This window comes from Tubulanus polymorphus, chromosome 7, assembly GCF_964204645.1.
Source record: "Tubulanus polymorphus chromosome 7, tnTubPoly1.2, whole genome shotgun sequence".
Taxonomy (NCBI): domain Eukaryota; kingdom Metazoa; phylum Nemertea; class Palaeonemertea; order Tubulaniformes; family Tubulanidae; genus Tubulanus; species Tubulanus polymorphus.
In genome coordinates, this window is record NC_134031.1 from 9936244 (window position 1) to 9958744 (window position 22501).

At 31.5% G+C, this 22501-nt stretch overlaps 1 protein-coding gene across 4 annotated transcripts in view; it reads left to right on the top strand.

Annotated features, from left to right (window-relative positions):
• LOC141908776 (solute carrier family 2, facilitated glucose transporter member 1-like) overlaps positions 1–10643 on the top strand; it is a 139562-nt gene extending 128919 nt beyond the window's left edge. For 2 of the 4 annotated variants that reach the window (XM_074798971.1, XM_074798973.1), the window contains one exon: positions 9857–10642. In XM_074798971.1, the coding sequence (XP_074655072.1) occupies positions 9857–10159 (303 nt within the window). In that variant the 3' untranslated portion in view covers positions 10160–10642. Of the gene's footprint in view, positions 1–9856 lie in introns of all 4 variants that reach the window. The other 2 variants (XR_012619633.1, XM_074798972.1) reach the window with 2 other exon arrangements.
• The last annotated feature ends 11858 nt before the right edge of the window (positions 10644–22501 follow it).

Below are 22501 nucleotides of genomic sequence, written 5' to 3' on the forward strand. Positions count from 1 at the left end.
ATTATTTGGAAAAGACCTTTCTTATTCTATGATAAGAATGATACAAAAGATCATTTCTGTGAGCATTGTCGAATAAGATATGGCCTGAAAATATAGAAGATCGGGAGAATCATCAATTTAATGAAGTACATTTAAATAAACTTTCTACTAAATTTGAAAAAGAATTTGATGAAAGAAAAAATAATCTATTAGAAAAAATAAAATATGAGCGTAACCAGATAATAAAGAAACACTTGAAAAGTTAGAAAAACAATATAATGAATTAGCAAGAAAAACATATTATTGTAAATATTATACATTGATTATTATAACAAGTAATTCAAATCTACATAATAGAACAATATAACATAAAGAAAACGTAAGAAAATACCAAGAACTTAACGAACATCTATTACCGAGATTTGATAGAAAAAAATGCCCACAATGAATTTATGAGTACTTAAGACAAGACGATTCTGTGGTATTTTGTAATGAATGTGGATGGCAAATTAATTTATGGGGTGACGAAAAGATTTTCTTATAGAGCCAAAATTAAAATATCTAGATGAAATTTTTAAAATATTTTCTATAGAAGATCATACACCGGAATATAAGCAATGGCTTGAAAAAATGAAAATGATAGAAAATAAAAATGGTAAAATAACTAAGAAAGATATAATAAAAAGAATTATTCCGTCAACACAAAAGAAAAGAAAATGTATTTATATTTATTATTTAACGATTATTATAAAAAAACCTAAATTAACAGAAGATATGGAAAATATAAAAGAAACATTCACAAACATATTAACATATTATGTGGTTGATAAAATAACAGATACAATTAATTGTGAATTCTTTTTGAATAAGATTGTAAATTTTTTAAACATCGATATTATAATTCCATTTGATGAATTAATAGACAAAAAGAAACAAAGAGAGCGAGATGAAATGTGGCACAATATAGAACTTTATTTAAATGAGAAAAATGAAATGGAAGAACCTAAACAATTAAACGAAAATGAAGAAGCCAATAGTGATTTCGAGTATGATGATATTGATTTTATGTTTTAATAACCACAAGGTAATGTTTTTATTCCATCATTCAAAATATATCTTTTATCATCGAATGGATTTAAGCTAGTTTTTTCAACTTCATTAATATACATCTCGTGATCTTCTGATCTTAAACAATTCATTTTATGTTTCATTACTATTGTGTTATATAAACACTTTATATAATCTTGAAATTCTATATGTTTATCAACCACATGCTTTGTTATTCCTTTTAACTTTTAGCTTCATGATCTTTTGTTCTACAACTATACATTTTACTTCTTATCCCAACAAATTCAATCATTTCATCACCCCCTAGTTCATCTTTAACTTTACCAGGTCACTTTTTATTATCATTGCTAAATAATTCACGATCTTTGAATGATCTATGGATAATTGCTTAAGTCAAAATGATGTTTTAATGTTTTTAAGTCTTTTGTTATGTTATTTGTCTTTATTTTTAGTACGTAAGGATCTGTATTCTTTAGGATTAATGGAAATCCACAATTAAATGTTCCATCTTCAGTTGATAAATCATAAACGCCTTAAGTATTAAAACAATTTGTTTAGATTTAATTAATTCAATATTCATATTAACCCTTTCAGTGCTGACTAATCAATACCCTATAGTGCTGGAGATGATTTGAAAATTTTGAAACATTCCGCCCTAGAGTGTTGAATAACGGGAATACCACTAATTACTAATTACACCAATACCCCGCAGTGCGGTGTACTAGCAAAATCCATCACCGATTTATAAACCGCACTGCGGTACAGATGCACTGAAAGGGTTAAAACCTAATGAATTGCATAATATATTTAACCCAATTGCACATTTTCCTTTCTGTGCAAATGAAATGGTTTTTGTTTTTGTAAATTGTTTAGCACCATCTGCAGCATAGAATCGTATAAACCACCCATTTTCTTAAATTATATTTTGCGTTTAATACATAATCCGGCACTATCTTTTCTTTGGTTGAAGTATTACTTTTAACTATTGCATGAATATAGAATTCATCATTATATTTTATAGCAAAATCTTTTAGAATATTTACGAGTATGCTATAAACTGCTGATGATTTCATATGATCCATGATTCTAAATGTTTTATTTCAGTAAACTTCTTGATAATATTTCTTTATTCTTTCTAATAATTTCAAATCTTGATTACATAAATATCAACAATATTTATTGTATCTAATAAATTTATGCACACCTGCTGAACCATCTCCCATGAAAAATCCTTTGATAAAATATTCTTTTTCTTCTAATGTTTCAGGTTCTATGTTATAGATATTACTAATTATTTCATCAAATGACAAATAATTCATTCTTGGTTAAAATCTGTTATGTAATAATTCATCTCCAATATTTTTATCAGTTGCTTTTATTTCATCACCATTTTGTTTAATTAAACTGTGATCTTCAGTTACATATACAAACCCTGATTTAGTTCTAACTCTATAAATATTTTTATTATGGTCGATGACCATATAGGGATCGTCGCTGGTAAAAATTCTGCCGTTCACCGAACAACACCCGTAGTATCTCTACTGCCATGGATATAGTCCCATAATGCTGTATCGATAAAGAACTGATAATCCAATAAAAAGTTGTCTGTAACGCGTCATTTGCCTATATGAATGATCCTAGCTATGCCTGTTGTACCAAAGGTACCAAATTCGTGATGAATTATGGAAAGTTTTGAGGCACACGAAGGGCTCACCATATCAGTGAATTGTCTATATCAGTTTTACTCAGCAATGAAGTATCATCCCCATCACTATCCTCACAGGTGCTCGCGTACTAATACATTTGTAAGTAGTTCATAGATGCTGCCCAGTTCGTGGTTTACGCTGTCAGGAAGAGTATCGGTAAGGTGGTCTCTGCGGTGTAAGTCATTCACTAGCCCGGATTTTATTTCTTGAAAGCACTGCTAGCGAAGGATTTTCTTCAAGTAATGAAAATTACCAGTAATGCCAGCCGGTAGTGAGTTATACTATAGTACTTGTAATAGTAGACTAAAAGTTCAGTGCTGTATACACATAGCGAGACAAGCGGCTGTGTCCCGCCTCGTATAAACACAGGCCGACTCAGATTGACTGACGAAAGATAAACTATTCGGCGCGCGGTACTAGAAAAAAAAGATATAGTGAGATAAGCAGGGCTTCCGTGATCATTAAAAAATGTCCGTTCTCTTTATTTGGAAAAAATTGTACAAGCGTATCTATGCCAGGTTAAGCACATCAGGCGTCAAGCCCAAGGCAAAGGGGAAAGTTAGATGATTTTTAGAGCCATTTTAAGTGCATTCCTATGTTACCATGTGGTCTTTGGTTAATAAAATTTACCACTAGCAGTAGTGCCTGTCACATGAACTTCATTCATTGAAGCATCATACGCACAGAGAACACAGTTTCATTGGTTAACGCGTGGACTATTCCATTATGGGAAATAGGGTGGGTAGGATGTCTGGGACGCATATTAATATTGTAAAAGATCGTTTATATTGAAAGAAACTAAAATAAGAACACTTTTCTTAAAAAGTGTCTTTAGAAAAAAAATAATCAGTTTATTTTCACAATTCCTCAAAGAATTTTTCAGGACTTTGAGAAAATAGGACCACTTTTGTCTGGGGGAAAAAGTCCATAATGGTTAAAAGAAACCCTAGAAACACGTCAATTGCTTTCACTAAAACTGATATCTCCTCATTCACTGTCTTCGACCATATGGACCTTATGGTCCTCTTGTTGCTTTATGACTTATAATATTTCTTAATTTTTTTCCATCCATTTTTTGTCCAAACATCCATTAATTCATTTATTTGTATTAACTCTTTTTCACCATATGGAATATATTTAATATATAATTTCATTTTGTTTTGGAATTATTTCTGAAATTCTTCTTATTAATATTTTATTATAGTATTTTGATAATATAGGAGTATCACCTGTTACAGAATCAAAATATAATATTTCAATATGTCTTTCCCCAAAAAGTGGCTGTAAAACATGATAATAAAAATCATACGTTAATAATTTTGATACTTCTAAAACAGTTGAACCAATGAATATACGTTTATTAAATTTCATTGGCGTTCTTTTTAATTTTACTGCTGTTAGATTATCTTCAAATCTTTTATTTCCTAAGTGTCTATGACTAGACTGTAAATGTCTAAGTCGTTCAGAATTATTTACTAATTCAATATCATATCTATGTCTAATATTTTCTCATGTTTTTCCATAAAAACTATTATTCATTAATTCAAAAAGATCTTTTTCAAAATTTGTTTTAGATATTGTTGTCTGTTGAGTATTGAAATCTATATATTTTTCTAACCACTTCGATTGATTAAATTCAATATATCTATGTACTTTCTTTAATTTCATTCCTTGTTTTAGATGAAATTTTAACATTCTATGATGAACAATATACTTATATTTATTATTTTGTGTTAATATTAATTTTCCTGTAAAAACATGGTCTTCCAGTTTTATTTTTTCTGATATTCACTTAAATAACTATCATCTACGGCTAAATGTTCTGAGCAATATGGTTAGTTTCTTGTTTTAAATTTTATATTTTCAGGATATTCTAAATCAACAACAAAGAAATAACCAATTAGAGCATCATCTTCTAAACTCATAATTGCGCTTTCCCAATTTGTTTTATCATCATTTTACAACTTCTGTTAATATAAAATTTTCTTATTGTTGTGGTTGCATCATTGCCCAACCATATAAATCATTAGCGTCGATATACAATAATTTGTATTCATCATTTGCTTTAAAATACCTACCTCCCATAACACCACTAATTCCACCTCTAATTGATTTTTCAAATAATAAAACCATGTCTGGTTCTTTTAATAAATCTAATTCTACATTTTTATATTTTAAACCACATTGCCAGGTTAAACCAGGACTTGAATAACAATAACAAGGATCAACATTAAAATAATTCAAATTAACTTCTCTTAATTTTTCAAATATATCAGCCAATATCATAACATCTGATTTTAAGTATAAATCTTCTAATTCACCATGATTTTTTATCTTAAGATGATTCCAAATATTTAATGTTCTATTAAAAACTTCATCTTTCACATACTCCTCTTTTAATCGATCATTAAATTGATCTTTTAATAATTTTGTTACATTAAAATCATCATGTGTTTTATAAAATGAATAAGGAATTGCGCCTTTATATCTCAATAATTTAAAATCTTGTTCATTTGGAAAATAATATCGAGTTATTACAAAATCATTATCAACTAAACTTTTAGCTAAATTATCTAATGAGCTTGCTAAAAATCTATAAGAAACTTAAAATCTAATGCAACCAAATTGAAATAAAATATAATTTTCAGATGTTTTAGCTAATAGTTTAAAATCATATTTTCTTACATTCAAATCATTTATAGCATTATATTCTTCTATTTCTTCATTAATTGTGCCTCCTAATTTTCCTGATAATTGTTTTATAAATAGATGAGTATCATAGCCTGATAAATTATGAAATAATATCGGTACGAAATTTACTTTTTTAGCTTGTAAATTAGAATCTTCATGAGCAGCTCCATGATATTTTGAATTTAAATGATCATGATCTCTTACTTTTTTGTCAAATGAATAAAAACGTTTTTCACAATAACAACAATGAGTTGCATAATTGAAATCAATTTCATCTTCTTTTGTCATAACTATTCTTTTATTTTCTTTATTAATTGTGCAATTCAATTATTTTATTACAAAATTCATTTACTACATCTTGACCTCTAAAAGAAATATATTGACTTTCATATAATTCAGGATGATTTGATTTTATATAAATTCCATAAGCAGCAGCTCTTTGATGAACTTTTTAAATTGTGTTTATGATTGGTGGGTCTTGAATTATGTGTTCATTTAATTCATTTCCTTTGTCCATTGATTTTAAAAATTGCTTCTTGTTATATATTTCTTTTCTATCTTGATCAGTTAATTCTTAATTCAACGATTCAAAATCCCCATAAATTACAAATGGTACTATATTCTTAAATTTATGATTAGTAAATTTTAATTTATAATCTTTTTCTGTTGGCATTATTAATTTGCAAAAATCTTTATTATCACATCAGTCTTTATGTTTTGATAATGCATTCTCAGTCTTAAAATTAGATAAACATTTTCTACATAGATAAATTTTACGATGATGATCCCTTTCTGTTCTAGAGAATAAATCAATTTGTTTTAACCACATATAATGTTCATTTCCATCTTTTTTATAGTATAATAAATCTATAACATTTTCATCATCATAATATTCTGTTAAACATAAAGCTTCCAATGTATAATCTTTAATATTTTCACCTTTTGTATCTGGTAATTGCATTAATTCGAATACATTAATTTTTTAAATTATTAACTTTCTATTTTAGGAATCATCTTTATAGTTACTGGATATTGATCAATTTTATATAATGTTTCATATTTCCGATAATCTGTTATTCAAAAAACATTTTCCTGAGTTGGGTGTAAACAACTAACTAACTAACAATAATTGCCCACAGAAAACATTTGTTGTCTTCATTTTGAACATTAATAATTGCCTTTGATAAAAATGGTAATTTAATATATCTTGATGTTTTAATATCCTTTTCTGTTTTAAAGTTTGAATCCTTCTTAAACATTTTATTACTTTTTGATGTTTTATTGCCTTTTGTACTATAAACATTTAAATCTAAAAATATAATTTCATTCAATGTTAAACTAGAACCCTCAAAATATTTAAATTCATTAAATATTTTTTCTAATTTCTCTTTTATTTGTGTTTTTGAAATTATTTCTTCAGAGTGTGTTTGAATATTATAATCCATTTTTACTTCTGATTTTATAAAACTTACTTTTCCAGAAATACTAATTTTTGGATATTCAACATCTGTTACAAGGTCCATTATTTGTTTCATTATTTCAATATATTTGCTATAGTCTTCTATTGTTGCTCCTTTAAAAATCTAAATATAATAGCTGCAAGACCAATTTAACTACGTAATTTTTGGATATTCAACATCTGTTACAAGGTCCATTATTTGTTTCATTATTTCAATATATTTGCTATAGTCTTCTATTGTTGCTCCTTTAAAAAATCTAAATATAATAGCTGCAGGACCAATTAAACTACGTAATGTTTCTAAAATTTCAATTGTATCTTTTATTTCTAGAGTATCAATATACTTTCTATCATTTTCCATGTAAAGTTTATTTGAAATAGATTCAGTTTTTGAAGCTGGTTTTTTACTTGTTGAGGTTTATCATCAAAATATTCTGTTCCTAAAATATTTTTATTTAAATTTTGTTGGTGTTTCAAGATGTCTTTTATAATTCCTTTTTGCTATAAATTCATTATAAACTTCACATATTATTTCATCCACATTCATATTTTCTAATCGTTCTTTTCTTTCATTGAATCTTTCTGGAGTTTCAAAATCTATAACATTTTTTTTTGTGATTTGCAGTTTTTTCATGTCGAGATTTTTTAGATTTATCGATGAATTTTTTACAATATGTACAATAATATCTATATTCATTAACATCATTGTTTTAACATCACAAATTTTTTACCTTTGGTCTTTTTTACATGGAAACAATATCGCAAAAAAATCATCTACGTTGCGCACGGGAAATTTGTCTAATAGCGTAGATTTCAAGAATTAATTCTAAAATTATAACTTCGTAATCACTTATAGTCACTATTAGAATGAATGGCAGCTTATTGGAACACTGCCAGTCTCCTGGAAACTTAAACTAGGCCAAATGTCAAGGCATGTTTTCACACGATGCACACTAGAATTCAAATATACGTAGCTCATAGTCGGTCGGCCATTTTTATCAAAAATAAAATTTATTTCAATGAATCCCAGAAAAAAAGTTTTCACTCGGTACCTATGAAGTCGGGTTGGTCGGGTTACGGCAAACAGACCATTATTTTGGGATGGCCTAAAATTCATATGATCTCACATATCAGAGGGTGGCTGAATATTGGGTCTTGGAAACCTCTTCCAATGTTGGCCACGGAAGCTAAAATACCGTACAGAAGAAATCGGCTATTAGATCGTTTAAGGTCCTTGAATTTGCCACTACAATATTCAGACCTCGACAGACCTTATAGTTTGCTGCTTACTATTTTCAGGTCACAAGAAATTACAATTCATTAAAAATTCTATCGAACAGAAAACACAGCGCTCATCTTCTGCTACGATTATTCAGCCTATTTTCATGTCAAACGTTCACGCGTTACAGCATCACCGTAGTGTACCGTACGAGCTTGTGTGTGTGAGGCCTCGTGTAAGTGAATATTCGCTTACACCTCCATGTCAATCAAAACAATCACCGGGTATTAAAATGAAACAATACCTATGGCTGATGAGTGAAATAATTATATCCTCACCAGCAATGAGCATTTGAAATCGGCACGATTACGGCACCTAGTCCAATGAAACGTACGCCATTCTATGGCTTTCCCATAATTATTTTAGTAGCGCCGGAATTCCTAAAAACAGCCAATCCCATTCGCTCGTAGAGACGACGCCCCCAATCGAGGTCATTGCAATTTTATACGCGAGAGCTAAGAATTTTCCCGCCAAAAACAGTTTTTCGTAGAATTTTCACTCAGTTGACCATGTCATCGACGGAGGTTCGCCATCGATTATATGTCGTTTAAGCCGAGAACCAATGAAACAAATGCTCACATAAAAAACGTACCGCGATTTTACATGAATTGGCTCAATGCCAACATCATATCGCTGACAAACGTAAACCAAAAAAGCAAAAAAAAATTTAATTCATTTAACAATATTTCTATTTTGAATCAATTAAATATATCACTACTTTTGTCTATCTATGAGGAGCAATTAAATTGCCCAGATAAGTCATTTCGGATTCTTAATATTTAATTAATTTTATTATCAATTTATTTTTTTAATCAATTTCTAAATCATGATGACCGTCTTCATTTTTTCCATGATAGATTATTTTAAATCCTTCTAAATCTTTTAATTCCTCTTTACTCAAGGAAACCCATTTATCAGGTAAAAATACTTAAAATTCTCGCGTTGTACTAACATTACAGTAATTTAAATTTGCTGATACTTTCTCTCCATATTTAGTTTTTATCTTTTCTAATTCCAATATTTTATGTTCAATTTCTTTTGTAACATCGACTTACTTTTTTATTTCAAATTGTTTTTCTGCTGGTTTTATTCTGTTATTTATTGTTGCTACGAATATTTTTCCATATCTGGGAGATAAAAAAATTACTTGTGGTAGCGAGTGGTGTGTTTACTCCACGACCTCTGATCTGAACCCACATTTATCAATTACTACTAATTTGCATACATTACTGTATACTCCTGATTAGTAAATCCCTAACAGAAACCACTTTTCTGATTGAATGTTATTTATGCTAGCCATTGGCTGGACGTAGTGATTCGTGCAAATCCAAATATTATGTTTTCCAGATGGAAGGCGTTTTCATTGTGTCATATTCATAAAAAGCGTTTCCTCTTTTAAATTTCATGGGAAATTAGAACCTAAAAAGTTGTACGTGTTTTTGTGTGAAAATCTGATCTAAGAATATTTACCCAGGTCGCAGTCCTTGGGTTGAACTGCTCTAATTTGATTTGTTAACGCCCAGATTTTTAACAGCTACATATGATTGCATTTCAAGTCTTATGTTAGTAAAATTTTGATTCAGTTTTATGAGCACTAAAATTTAATTGTAGCGGTAAAAATCTGTATAAGGCCACGTTAAATGTTTTGAACGAAGATTTGTTTCTTTCATTCAGGATGGTGCTATTGGAAAACGTCTAGCTAATCATGATGACGGGCTGACGCTTGATGTATTGAAAAATGACCTGCACGACCAAGAGCGTCATGCATTAATCGCTAATGATATAAGTACTCCAGTTCGTCGCACAAGCAGCACCCGGAGAGGTTCAACTTTTAAAATCGTTCTACCGAGTATACTCAATACAAGAAAACAAAATATCACATTTCATCCTTTAGAATTCGCATTACGACCCTTGGAGGATATCGAAGACGTTAGAGAGCACTCGTCATCGGTCGGTCGAAGAGCAACAATTTTTTAGCAGTACAAATGATTGACGTATCCCGGACCAATAAACGGACCAATGGACCAGTGGCTCACAAAAATTTTTACTAACTTTAAAATATTCTTTGAACCCGGTAAAGGACATTCCAATTCATCTAATATAATTCTAAATTGAAAGTATGTATGAAACCTAAATATTGTATGAATTAATTTTAAACCAGAAATATAGCTGCGTAGCAGCGATAACGGGTTTCTGCCTAATTAATTCATATGTCGAACTGGGAAGCGTACGAAGATTTCATCGAAATAATTCTAGCCCATAACATATGACTATTGCCAAGAAGCGCAACTTGGGTCAACATTATGCTGGATATGTGGCTATTAGGAATTCATTTGTCAAAGCATCGAAGCAATGCAGTCCAACTTGTTTATGTCTCAGACGGAGCGCGCGGAAAAGGCCGACATTATAATGCCGATTCATCCAAATTACACTTACATAGTCAGCGCAACGTTTCTCAGTGTGTAAACTCCGTCGTACTCGGCATTATAGGACAGTGAGGAATTGAATTTTAGCCACCTGAGCCCGCCCTTGGCTTGATTTGAGCAAAAGACTTTAAATGACTTCACAGAATTTGATTATGAGTCTAGGATTTTCTAAATTTTTGAAGAATGCTTTCTCTGGTTTTGAGATCAATTCAAATTCACTCCTGAATATAGTAAAATATTAGTCAAATAGATTCTTATTTTATTGAAAGAAATTCTACTGAACACAGATTTTGAAATGAGTTATGTGTCGATTCATCCGGACGAAATAATTACATGTACAGCAAAATCAATTGACGATCGACAAGGTGGAGTTTTCATATATCTTCGGATAATGTGTCTACCCTTGATGATACGAGCATTCTGGCGACATCATTTGAAAACTCAACGCTTTATCTGCGTGCATCAATTAGTCAGCCACAGTCGATTTTTATGCCATCTGACCTCTTCCCACCTCTAATTAAGCAATCAAATGTAATAATTACTCAGTTATATATATACTATCATAGATGAGCGAAAGAAAGTATAATAGAAATGTTCGGAGACCAATTCAAATCGTGCGTTAGTCGTTAAAAATCTATAACTACTGTCTCGCAGAGCATAGACACCATTAAGCCATGTGGAATTGGTATTTTAAGGGGTATTCGGTTTACTCCAAAACAAGTCTCTGATAAACTTAAAGGGTAACTGACACTTTTTTTTCATTTCAAAATATGATGTATTCTATTGATCTATACACTCATCTTCAACCGTTCTGTACCAAAATGTTTAGTTAATGCACAATTTATGATTTTGTAGCAAGATATTTGACCTCATTTCGTTGTTTACATCGCTAAATGTGGTGCGGGTGCGCGCTGCAACGTCATTAAAGGCAGAGCTGAGAAATAGCGTCTATAGAAATGCGTTGAATTTTGAGGAAACTGCGTGTACTTTCTGTTATATCTCAATGCCAGATTGTTCTATAGCTTTGAAACTGGCCAGGGAGGTAAAAGGATCTATTGTCTATTGTATAGACCTATTTCAAAGAATCAATGAGTAATTTGAATTGGCTAAACCGATCAAATTGAAGATGCAGATTTCAATCCGCTGCTATGAAGCTATTAAAGTACACTATGCTAAGCTCTCAGCACTGTTATTGCTTCTCCATAGTTCACCTATAGTTCAGCACCACGAGCATACTATACTGTGTATTATAAGCGATCACAGATTTCGATCTCGCTAAAGAATAAATAGATTCATATTCGTTTACTATTTACTATTTTTCATAGTCATTTAAGACTAAGTAGTTTGAAAACTAATACTTCAAAACCCCACAAAAACTTTCAAGAAATTTCTACAGCCTTTACAACAAATATTCAAAGGAATAATGTTTTTCGATTAAAGTTTCACGCTGCAGAAATGTTTTGATAGATTACAACACAAATCTTTCACAAACATTATATCTAAGTTTTAAAATAGGATGGATGAGGAAATATTCTAATTTTGTGACCAAAGCCGCTACCAATACGAGGTATATTTCAAGAAAAGTTCTTGCTGCTAATTCTGTCAAGTTTCATCAGTTCATTAGTCAAAATATTCTTAGATCTAACCATGATCTTACTTCACGAAATGATGATACAAAACGATGATTTAAACATCCGTGTCCCTTGCTGTCTACTAGAAAATGCCATGGATTGCTATTCGAATCCTATTTTTGCGCTTAGTTTGAACGGATATGGTCCGTTCAACAGCTAATTATAATCATTAATATGTAGACTTTCAAAATCAAAAGGCATTTTGTCTCAATTCGAATGCCAAAAAGGTATAAAATTAAGTTGAATTGCTCTTGTAGCTTATTTCCTATTCATTTCTATAGACATCATTTCCGAGCCGTCACTTTAGTGACGTAGTTCTATTAATAGACACAGACCACGCGTTCAGCAGAAGCAATGTATACACTGAACAGGTGCGCGAATATCAAAATCATCAATTCTGACTAGATTGAAAAGATTTTTCCAATAAAGAAGTTTCCAGTTTCTAGGCGCCATTTTGTGGCGGTCCCTCGAGGTCCCCATTGTTGCGATGATTTGCGCTAATTTTTAAAACATAAGTTTAGATTGAATATCATATAGTTCTGCAGCCCCTTGCTCGATGAACTTAAGTTATACAGCATTTTAAAGGAAATGAAATGCAGATATTTGCTGGCGATTCTTGGAATCTTTGAACGCAACAATTGTGACGATGCGGTGCGCAGTGGGAGACCCCTTTTGCGCGTAATCTCAAACTCAAGCGGGTACAGATCAGTCGTCAGGAATGATATTCAAAAATATTCAACGCAGGCTTAAACTGCAAATAACCCTCTTTAACCTCTGTGAAAATTGGAAATATAGCTTTAAGAAATACTTAGATATTTTAAAATTAATAAATATTGCGATTACTTTTACGCACGGTTAAGATATGGGGTCCTTGGTTTCACATCATCACTGTTCTCAATTGTTGCGTTCTTCCAAGAAACGCCAGCAAATATCTGCATTTCATTTCCTTTGAAATGGTGTATAAATTAATTTCGTCGAGCAAGGGACTGCAGAACTATATGATATTCAATCGAAACTTATGTTTTAAAAATGAGCACAAATTATCGCAACAATGGGGACCTCGAGGGACCGCCACAAAATGGCGCCTAGAAACTGGAAACTTCTTTATTATGAAATCACCTAGCCTTATTATATACTATAATATATCGTTTAGTGAAAAAAGTAGAAAATCTTTAAAAAAGAGTCAGTTACCCTTTAAAAGAAAGCTTCATATCAAGGGTAATGAATTATCATCCCATATTGACAATGAATCCTATTCTGCATGTACGTTTAACTCATCCAAATATTATAAACATGTTAATTGAAATAATCAATTACACAAAACGTCAATTACTGACAGCATCCGAGACAGCTTCGCTTAAGTTACGACAATGACGTAAAAGCTTGATTTGAAACGTACACCTGTGGTTTGAATTTATTTCCACCAGCTGCAAGAATCTGCAAAGCCAAAGGAATTGAAGACCATGAGAGAAATCCCACAATAACGAAGCCAAGATTGAAAAATTTTATATCAGAATGATTATATTCGAGGAACGACGTTTCGGCTAACAACTGTTAGCCATCATCAGGCGTACTGATGATTGAAAAGGCGCTCTTCTCAATGTATTGCTCAGCGGGTCAGAGTCCAAGAGTTTACGAGTCCGGCATTAGCGTGTCCGACTGGTTTACGGGCATTTTTTCGTTACCTCTTCAATATTTTTGTTATTCTTGTTATTCCGGTTATTTTATTTAAGTGTATTTCTGATCTGTTCATGTAACCAAAAGTGTCAATAAATAGAATAGATTTTGAATTGATCAAGTTTAAATCAAGGTCGTCGAGTCGCGGGTGGCTACTAGAGTTACGTTCGACTCAGAGAAAACAAACGACAGACAAGTATCAGGTGATTACGATAGCTACGGAACACAGTTGACAGTGTTAGGCCTGTGGCGGTTGCTGCGTACTGGGACTAAAATATACTGGTTGGTCAGTTGGTTCGCTTGTGAAGTATGGAAGCCAGGAAAGCCTGCCCTAACGCACCGGTCGGTATTTATTTGTCTATAATAGGCCTATTATAGTAGCCAATACCATTTTAAGTACGAAGTTGTTACCCGGCGATCTCCACAGTCAACCATACGTGAGTTCCCTACAAACGCTGTACCGGTACGTGAGTTCCTCTAATCTACATACGGAAATGCGTGGAGGAATAGGTTTTGGTTTAGGTGAAGCTATTTGTAAATCAACTTTCATCCACCCTGCAGTTACGTTCTGTGGCTCAGTAGGTAAATTTGACAACTGCTGGATTTCTTATTTCGTTCGGTTTCGAATCCCAATATTGCAATATTGTTCGCACTCGGGTCATTCTACAGTAACACATGAAAACGACAGTTGCATTTGTTGATTTTTCAAGTTAAATATTCTCATTAAGTACTTAATAAAATTGAAACTAATGATGACCACCATCATTGAAATGATATTTGGCGCGATGTTTTGAATAGCCGATGCCCACTATAGTAATTGGAATATCAGGGGTTCAGATCAGAGGTCGAGAGGACGTCACACCACTAATCACCACCAGTAGTTTTTTCCCATGATAAATGGGAGATAGAAAAGCATTCTTAGCGATAATAAATAACAGAATAAAACCAGCAAAAAAACCAATTTGAAATAAAAAAGTTAGTCGATGTTACAAAAGAAATTGAACATAAAATATTGAAATTAGAAAAGATAAAAACTTAATATGGAGAGAAAGTATCAGCAAATTTAAATTACTGTAATGTTAGTACAACGCGAGAATTTAAAGTATTTTTACCTTATAAATGGGTTTCATTGAGTACAGAGGAATTAAAGGATTTAAAATAATTTACAATGGGAAAAATGAAGACGGGCATCATGATTTAGAAGTTGTTGATTAAAAAAATAAATTGATAATAATATTAATTAAATATTAAGAATCCGAAATGACTTATCTGGACAATTTAATTGCTCCGCATAGATAGACAAAAGTAGTGAGATATTTAATTAGGCCTAATTAAAAATGAAATTATTTTTTTGCTTTTTTTCTAAAATATCAATCCATTTCTTTTTTATTGTGAATTTTGGAATTTCAGAAGTATTTTCATTTTTGATAGTAGTAATTTCAGAATTATTAATATCATAAATTTTATTTGATTTTTTATACCAACTACACCCAATCAAAATGAACACAATTACAAATCCAGTTGTAAAATATACATATTTATCAAATATTCTATTATCAGAAGGAGTAGAAATAACAATATTTTCACCATTATTATTAACATTTTCATTATTAATTTTTTCTTTTATAGCTTTTTTAAATTCTCTCGATTTAATTCCTAATTGCCGAGACCATTCTATTTGTTTCTGTGATCTCGGTTTTTTCTTCACAGTTAATCCTTTCACCTCTTCCACTTCGCTCATTTATTGTAGAAAAATTTTTACTTTCAATATTTGAAAATGTTATAGGCCTATAGCGTCATAAATCCACCTAATTGAAATGATAAATATCCAATCCATTTATTTAATTCAGTCATAACTAAATAATCATTTTTTAAATCGTAATATAATCTATTTTCATCATGAATTGGTAGCATATATTTACATAATTTACTATAACCTTTTACTACATTTTCTGATATCGCATCATTAATTCTAGCTATTCTCGCAGTTTCATAAATCTTAAATAATTTAATAATTTCATCTGATTTCATTGTATCTAATTCATTATAAGTTAAATTTTTACTAATATAACTTTTACATTTCCCAGATGCTATTAATATTTCTAATTGATGTTTGCAATAAAGATAATATTCATAATTATTGTTTGTAGTAATATCATTTAAAGCACCATTATTATCTGGTGATAATTTAGTTTCTGTTATACCTAAATCATCCAAAGTTTTTTCAATTGGAACATCACTATTTTTAGGGTTTCTGCTGCCTCGGCAGAAACCCTATTGTATTCCTGCGGATTATTATTTTAACATATTTTCCACTAAATTTTGTCACATAAAAATCATCTATCAGATTCGACTACTAACAGCTTTTAAACGAAATGTTAAACTCTGATAGTAATATAATAGTCTCTTGCTCCGCGTAGATTCTACGGATGTAGGCCTACTGTGCATCCTATTTTGAACTTAAAATTACTTAAAGATAGCACCGATGGAAATAGCAATCGTCGATCATGGCGCGCATACTGGCGCGAATCTGAATGTTCGTGACGTCATCTCATAAATAGATAAAAAGGAGGGCTCCGAGAATGTCCAAATCACAGGTTATTGTGAATAACTGGGGTTCGACCATTCACAAGTTAAAAATGTACTTCCTTGTTTGTGAAGTAAGTTTATTCATACTGTTATCAAAAGCAGTTCCTTTTAAACATTCTATAATAGTATAGTTTTGTTCGTGGATACCAATACTTCGAAAAATCAACGGCGGTTTATTTATTTACTATACCGGTACGCGTTTTCTTAATTGAATTGAATTGGTCCGGTCCAAAAGGCGGGTCATACTAGTTGGCGTCAGAAAATGTCAGCGTCGGTGATACCTTGTTATCGTCGATATTAAACGGTCTAAAGTCAGTTTATACATCACCTACATTACAAATTGGAGGTCCCTTTGTACATGTACATCACATCGTGACGCAGCGGCGATGGTAATGTCATAGAAGAACAAAGTCAGTTGAAAATACCTACCCACTGCACCGATAAAGAATGATTGCTAGCCAGAGACCAGTGACAGTCTGGTGAGTGATGGTACCGTTCGTGATTATGTTTTTACAATGGTTATTGGACGTCAATTTCATATGTGAATTGTACTCCCCATCTGATCGCTTGACTTGTCAGACTGACTCCTCTACTAATAGTAAAACTATAAGGCCTTCCCTCCTGCATAGTTTACCCTATAGGCCAAATTTGTGCTTTGGGCCAAATTCGGTTTTCTTATCTAGTCGACTTTTTTCGGAACGAATAATAACCGAATATGCGCTTAAACTGTCACTAGGGAATGGTAAAAACACCGTAGCTTCGTTCTTCTCGATGTTATTTCCCCCAAAACCTGGCACATTAGTACTTTGCGCGTAGTAGCACATGAGCGTAATAGCACATGTGGGTCAACACATCCATGTTGTGAGTTGACTCCTAGGTGGCACTCTTTCAAAAAAACGGAATGTAACGAACTGATTTCGGGTGAAATCTTTGCTCGCATCCTTGAACGACATTCTATCCAGAAAGGCAGAAACCCGTTATCGCTGCTTGCAGCTATATTTAGATTTTACTTTCTTTTCACCTCCGATTTATATAACAAAACAATTAATTGTGTGGTTGCAACAAGAATTTAACTAGAATGTAACTAAAAATACAATAGATTAACAAGCTAGTTGAGTTTAGATAAATTCATATTTAAATGGGTGTTGTAATCAAAATAGTAATTTTGACCTTTTATTATTTTTCAATTTATCCATACATTCATCATGTAAATCATTTGGAATAATATCATTTTCCTCAAGCGCATTTTTCATCGATTTTCTATCTTTATTGTAGAATAATACTAAAAATCTAATGTTTTCTCTAAAATCTTTAACAATTGAATTATATTTTTGATTTTAAACCCACATTGTTATCCCAAGTTTCAAGTTTTATTAGTAAAAATTTAACTTATAATGAATTTGATACAATGAAATCAGATGAAATTATTAAATTATTTAAGATTTATGAAACTGCGAGAATAGCTAGAATTAATGATGCGATATCAGACGATAAGGTCCATATGGTCGAAGACAGTGTATGAGGAGATATCAGTTTTAGTGAAAGCAATTGACGTGTTTCCAGGGTTTTTTTTAACCATTATGGACATTTTCCCCCAGACAAAAGTGGTCCTATTTTCTCAAAGTCCTGAAAAATTCTTTGAGGAATTGTGAAAATAAACAAATTATTTTTTTTTCTAAAGACATTTAAATGTTCTTTTTTCTTTCAATATAACGATATTTTTCAATAATAATATGCGTGGATATACATTCCCTAAAAAAATATAGTGTAATCGTCCATGACATCCTACCCACCTTATTTCCAATAATGGTATAGTCCACGCGTTAACCAATGAAACTGTGTTCTCTGTGCGTATGATGCTTCAATGAATGAAGTTCATGTGACAGGCACTACTACTAGTGGTAATTTTTATTAACCAAAGACCACATGGTAAAATAGGAATGCACTTAAAATGGCTCTAAAAATCATCTAACTTTCCCTTTTGCCTTGGGCTTGACGCCTGATGTGCTTGACTTGGCATAGATACGCTTGTACATTTTTTTCCAAATAAAGAGAACGGACATTTTTTAACGATCACGGAAGCCCTGCGTCTCTCACTATATCTTTTTTTCTTGTACCGCGCGCCGAACAGTTTATCTTTCGTCAGTCAATCTGAGTCGGCCTGTGTTAATACGAGGCGGGACACAGCCGCTTGTCTCGCTGTGTGTATACAGCACTGCTGTCTTTTAGTCTACTATTACATGTACTATAGTATAACTCACTCGGGGTATTCCCCGAGAATACAGCATTGAATGGCGTGATATGTGATACCGGCTGGCATTACTGGCTGACATTCATTGCCGGCTAACATTCATTGCATGAAGAAAATCCTTCACTAGCAGTGCTTTCAAGAAATAAAATCTGGGCTAGTGAATGACTACACAGCAGAGACCACCACACCGATACTATCCCTGACAGCGTTAACCACGAACTGCGTAGCATCTATGAACTACTTACGAATGTATTAGTACGCGAGCACCTGTGAGGATAGTGGTGGGGATGACACTTCATTGCTGAGTAAAACTGATGTAGACAATTCACTGATAGGGTGAGCCCTTCGTGTGCCTCAAAACTTTTCATAATTCATCACGAATTTGGGCCTTTAGGTACAACAGGCTATGATGTTTATAGCTAGGATCATTCATATAGGCAAATGACGCGTCACAGACAACTTTTTATTGGATTATCAGTTCTATATCGATACAGCATTATGGGACTATATCCATGGCAGTAGAGATACTGGTGTTGTTCGGTGAACGGCAGAAATTTTACCAGCGACGATCCCTATATGGTTTGACCATAAAATATAGTAAACGGCTATAGTAAATTATGTAAATATATGCTACCAATTCATGATGAAAATAGATTATATTCCGATTTAAAAAATGATTATTTAGTTATGACTGAATTAAATAAATGGATTGGATATTTATCATTTTAATTAGGTGGATTGACGCTATTATCAACTGGAGTTATAACATTTTCAAATATTGAAAGTAAAAATTTTTCTACAATAAAAGAGCGAAGTGGAAGAGGTGAAGAAAAAACCGAGATCACAGAAACAAATTGAATGGTCTCGGCAATTAGGAATTAAATCGAGAGAATTTAAAAAAATAATGAAAATGTTAATAATAATGGTGAAATATTGTTATTTCTACTCCTTCTGATAATAAATTATTTGATAAATATTTATATTTTACAACTGATTTTGTTCATTTTGATTGGGTGTAGTTGGTATAAAAAATCAAATAAAATTTATGATATTGATAATTCTGAAACTACTACTATCAAAAATGAAAATACTTCTGAAATTCCAAAATTCACAATAAAAGAAATGGATTAATATTTTAGAAAAAAAGCAAAAAAATAATTTCATTTTTAATCAATTAAATATCTCACTACTTGTCTATCTATGCGGAGCAATTAATTTGTCCAGATAAGTCATTTCGGATTCTTAATATTTAATCAATTTTATTATCAATTTATTTTTTTAAATTTTAATCAAATCATGATGCCCGTCTTGATTTTTCCCATGGTAAATTATTTTAAATCCTTCTAAATCTTTTGATTCCTCTGTACTCAATGAAACCATTTATCAGGTAAAAATACTTTAAATTCTCGCGTTGTACTAACATTACAGTAATTTAAATTTGCTGATACTTTCTCTCCATATTTAGTTTTTATCTTTTCTAATTTCATTATTTTGTGTTCAATTTCTTTTGTAACATCGACTAACTTTTTTATTTCAAATTGTTTTTTGCTGGTTTTATTCTGTTGTTTATTGTCGCCAAGAATACCTTTCTATCTCCAATTTATTAGAAAAAAAATTACTTGTGGTGATGAGTGGTGTGCCGACCTCTCTACCTCTGATCTGAACTCCTGATATTCCAATTACTAATACTGTTTGAGAAAAACGCTCAGAACCTATTTGAATAGGTATATCTACCGTCTAAAGATATAGGGCTTCCATTTGCTGAATGCGCCACAGTTAATGATGCCCTTTTGATAGTTTATTAAGTAAGGGAGATGAGTGATTAACTCTACTGTCCATTACCGATATCATGGCTCCGCTGTCAATCATATTATTATAATAAAATCTATCTATGTAGAAAATGTTTATCTAAATTTATGACTGAGAAGGCATTATTAAAACATAAAGAATTATGTGATATTAAAGATTTTTGCAAAATTAATAATGCCAACAAAAAAAGATTGTAAGTTGAAATTTATTAATCATAAATTTAAAAATATTGTTCCATTTTTAATGTATGGAGATTTTGATCAAGATAGAAAAGAAATATACAATAAAAAGCAATTATTAAAATCAATGGACAAAGGAAATGAATTAAATGAACACATAATTCAAGACCCACCAATCATAAATACAATTTCAAAAGTTCACCAAAGAGCTGCTGTTTATGGAATTTATATAAAATCAAATTATCCTGAATTATATCAAAGTCAATATATTTCTTTTATAGGTGAAGATGTAGTAAATGAATTTTGTAATAAAATAACTGAATTAGAAAGTGATTTTGCAAAATTATTAAACAAAAATAAAAGAATAGTTATGACAAAAGAAGATGAAATTGATTTTAATTATGCAACTCATTGTTGTTACTGTGAAAAACGTTTTTATTCATTTGATAAAAAGTTAGAGATCATGATCATTTAATTTCAAAATATCGTGGAGTTGCTCATGAAGATTGCAATTTACAAGCTAAGAAAGTTAATTTCGTACCAATATTATTTCATAATTTATCAGGATATGATACTCATCTATTTATAAAACAATCGTCAGGAAAATTAGGCGCAATTAATCAAGAAATAGAAGAATATAATGCTATAAATGATTTAAATGTAGGAAAATATGATTTTAAACTATTAGCTAAGACATCTGAAAATTATATTTCATTTCAATTTGGTTGTTTGAGATTTTTAGATTCTTATAGATTTCTAGCAAGTTCATTAGATAATTTAGCAAAAATTTTAGTTGATAATGATTTTATAACAAGAGGCCCATGGGCCTTGAAGCATTGGTAGATTATACTGTGGTATTAAGTGGTTATAATGTTTTACATCTGCCGGCAAATCTTCTATTTGGAACACAAATCAATTATAATTTAGCTGAGTGTGATTTTAAACCGATTTAATAATTTCAAATTAGAAATAAGAAATCATAATAGCATTGGTTGACGTCTATGACGTCATGCCAATGCTAGTAAAATGGATCGAAAATAGTAGTACGAAAAAATAGCGCCGACTGTTCTCATTTTCATAGTAACTTCAAATTGTCACTCCGTTCACGTAAAACATTAGAAACAGCTGAAAATTACAAAAAAATGTTTCAATTATTCCCCACAACATAGCGTCGCCAGATTTCTGTTTTTATTGTCCAAAAAGTTATTCGATCGCATTTTTAGGCCAGCCGTAGGCTGAGCCTATTACTATACAAATGGAGCGAATTTAAATGACATGGTTTCCACACAAAAGGCTCTTTTGCTTGCCAAGTGAGGGCATATTCGAACAAATCACGTATTTAAGCGTAATCCATTCTCGGAATCGTAGCGAGCAGAATTTTGAAATAGGGTTTCATAAATTTCTTTTCTACATTTTTCACGAAAATAAAATCGGGAAAATTTCAATTTTTATCAGGAAGTTGAGTCTTCCCTGTGATTGGTTTATCTGAAAATATCAGCAGCTGTTCACGTGAATTGTCGTGATTTCATTACTGGCGCTTTTGCGCATGACGTCATGTATCATCACGCGACAATACTTCCGCGCTCGCTACGTGTTCGCTGATTGGCCCATTTACTGGGAAATTCCACAGAAGCCTAATGTGGTTTGTTACAAGCGCTGTGATTGGCCCGACCCGATTCTGGCACGGCTTTAGCTTAGTGGGTTCGAATCCCTTGACGGGTGAAGATGATGGATCCTATCAATCTCTATTGAAACAA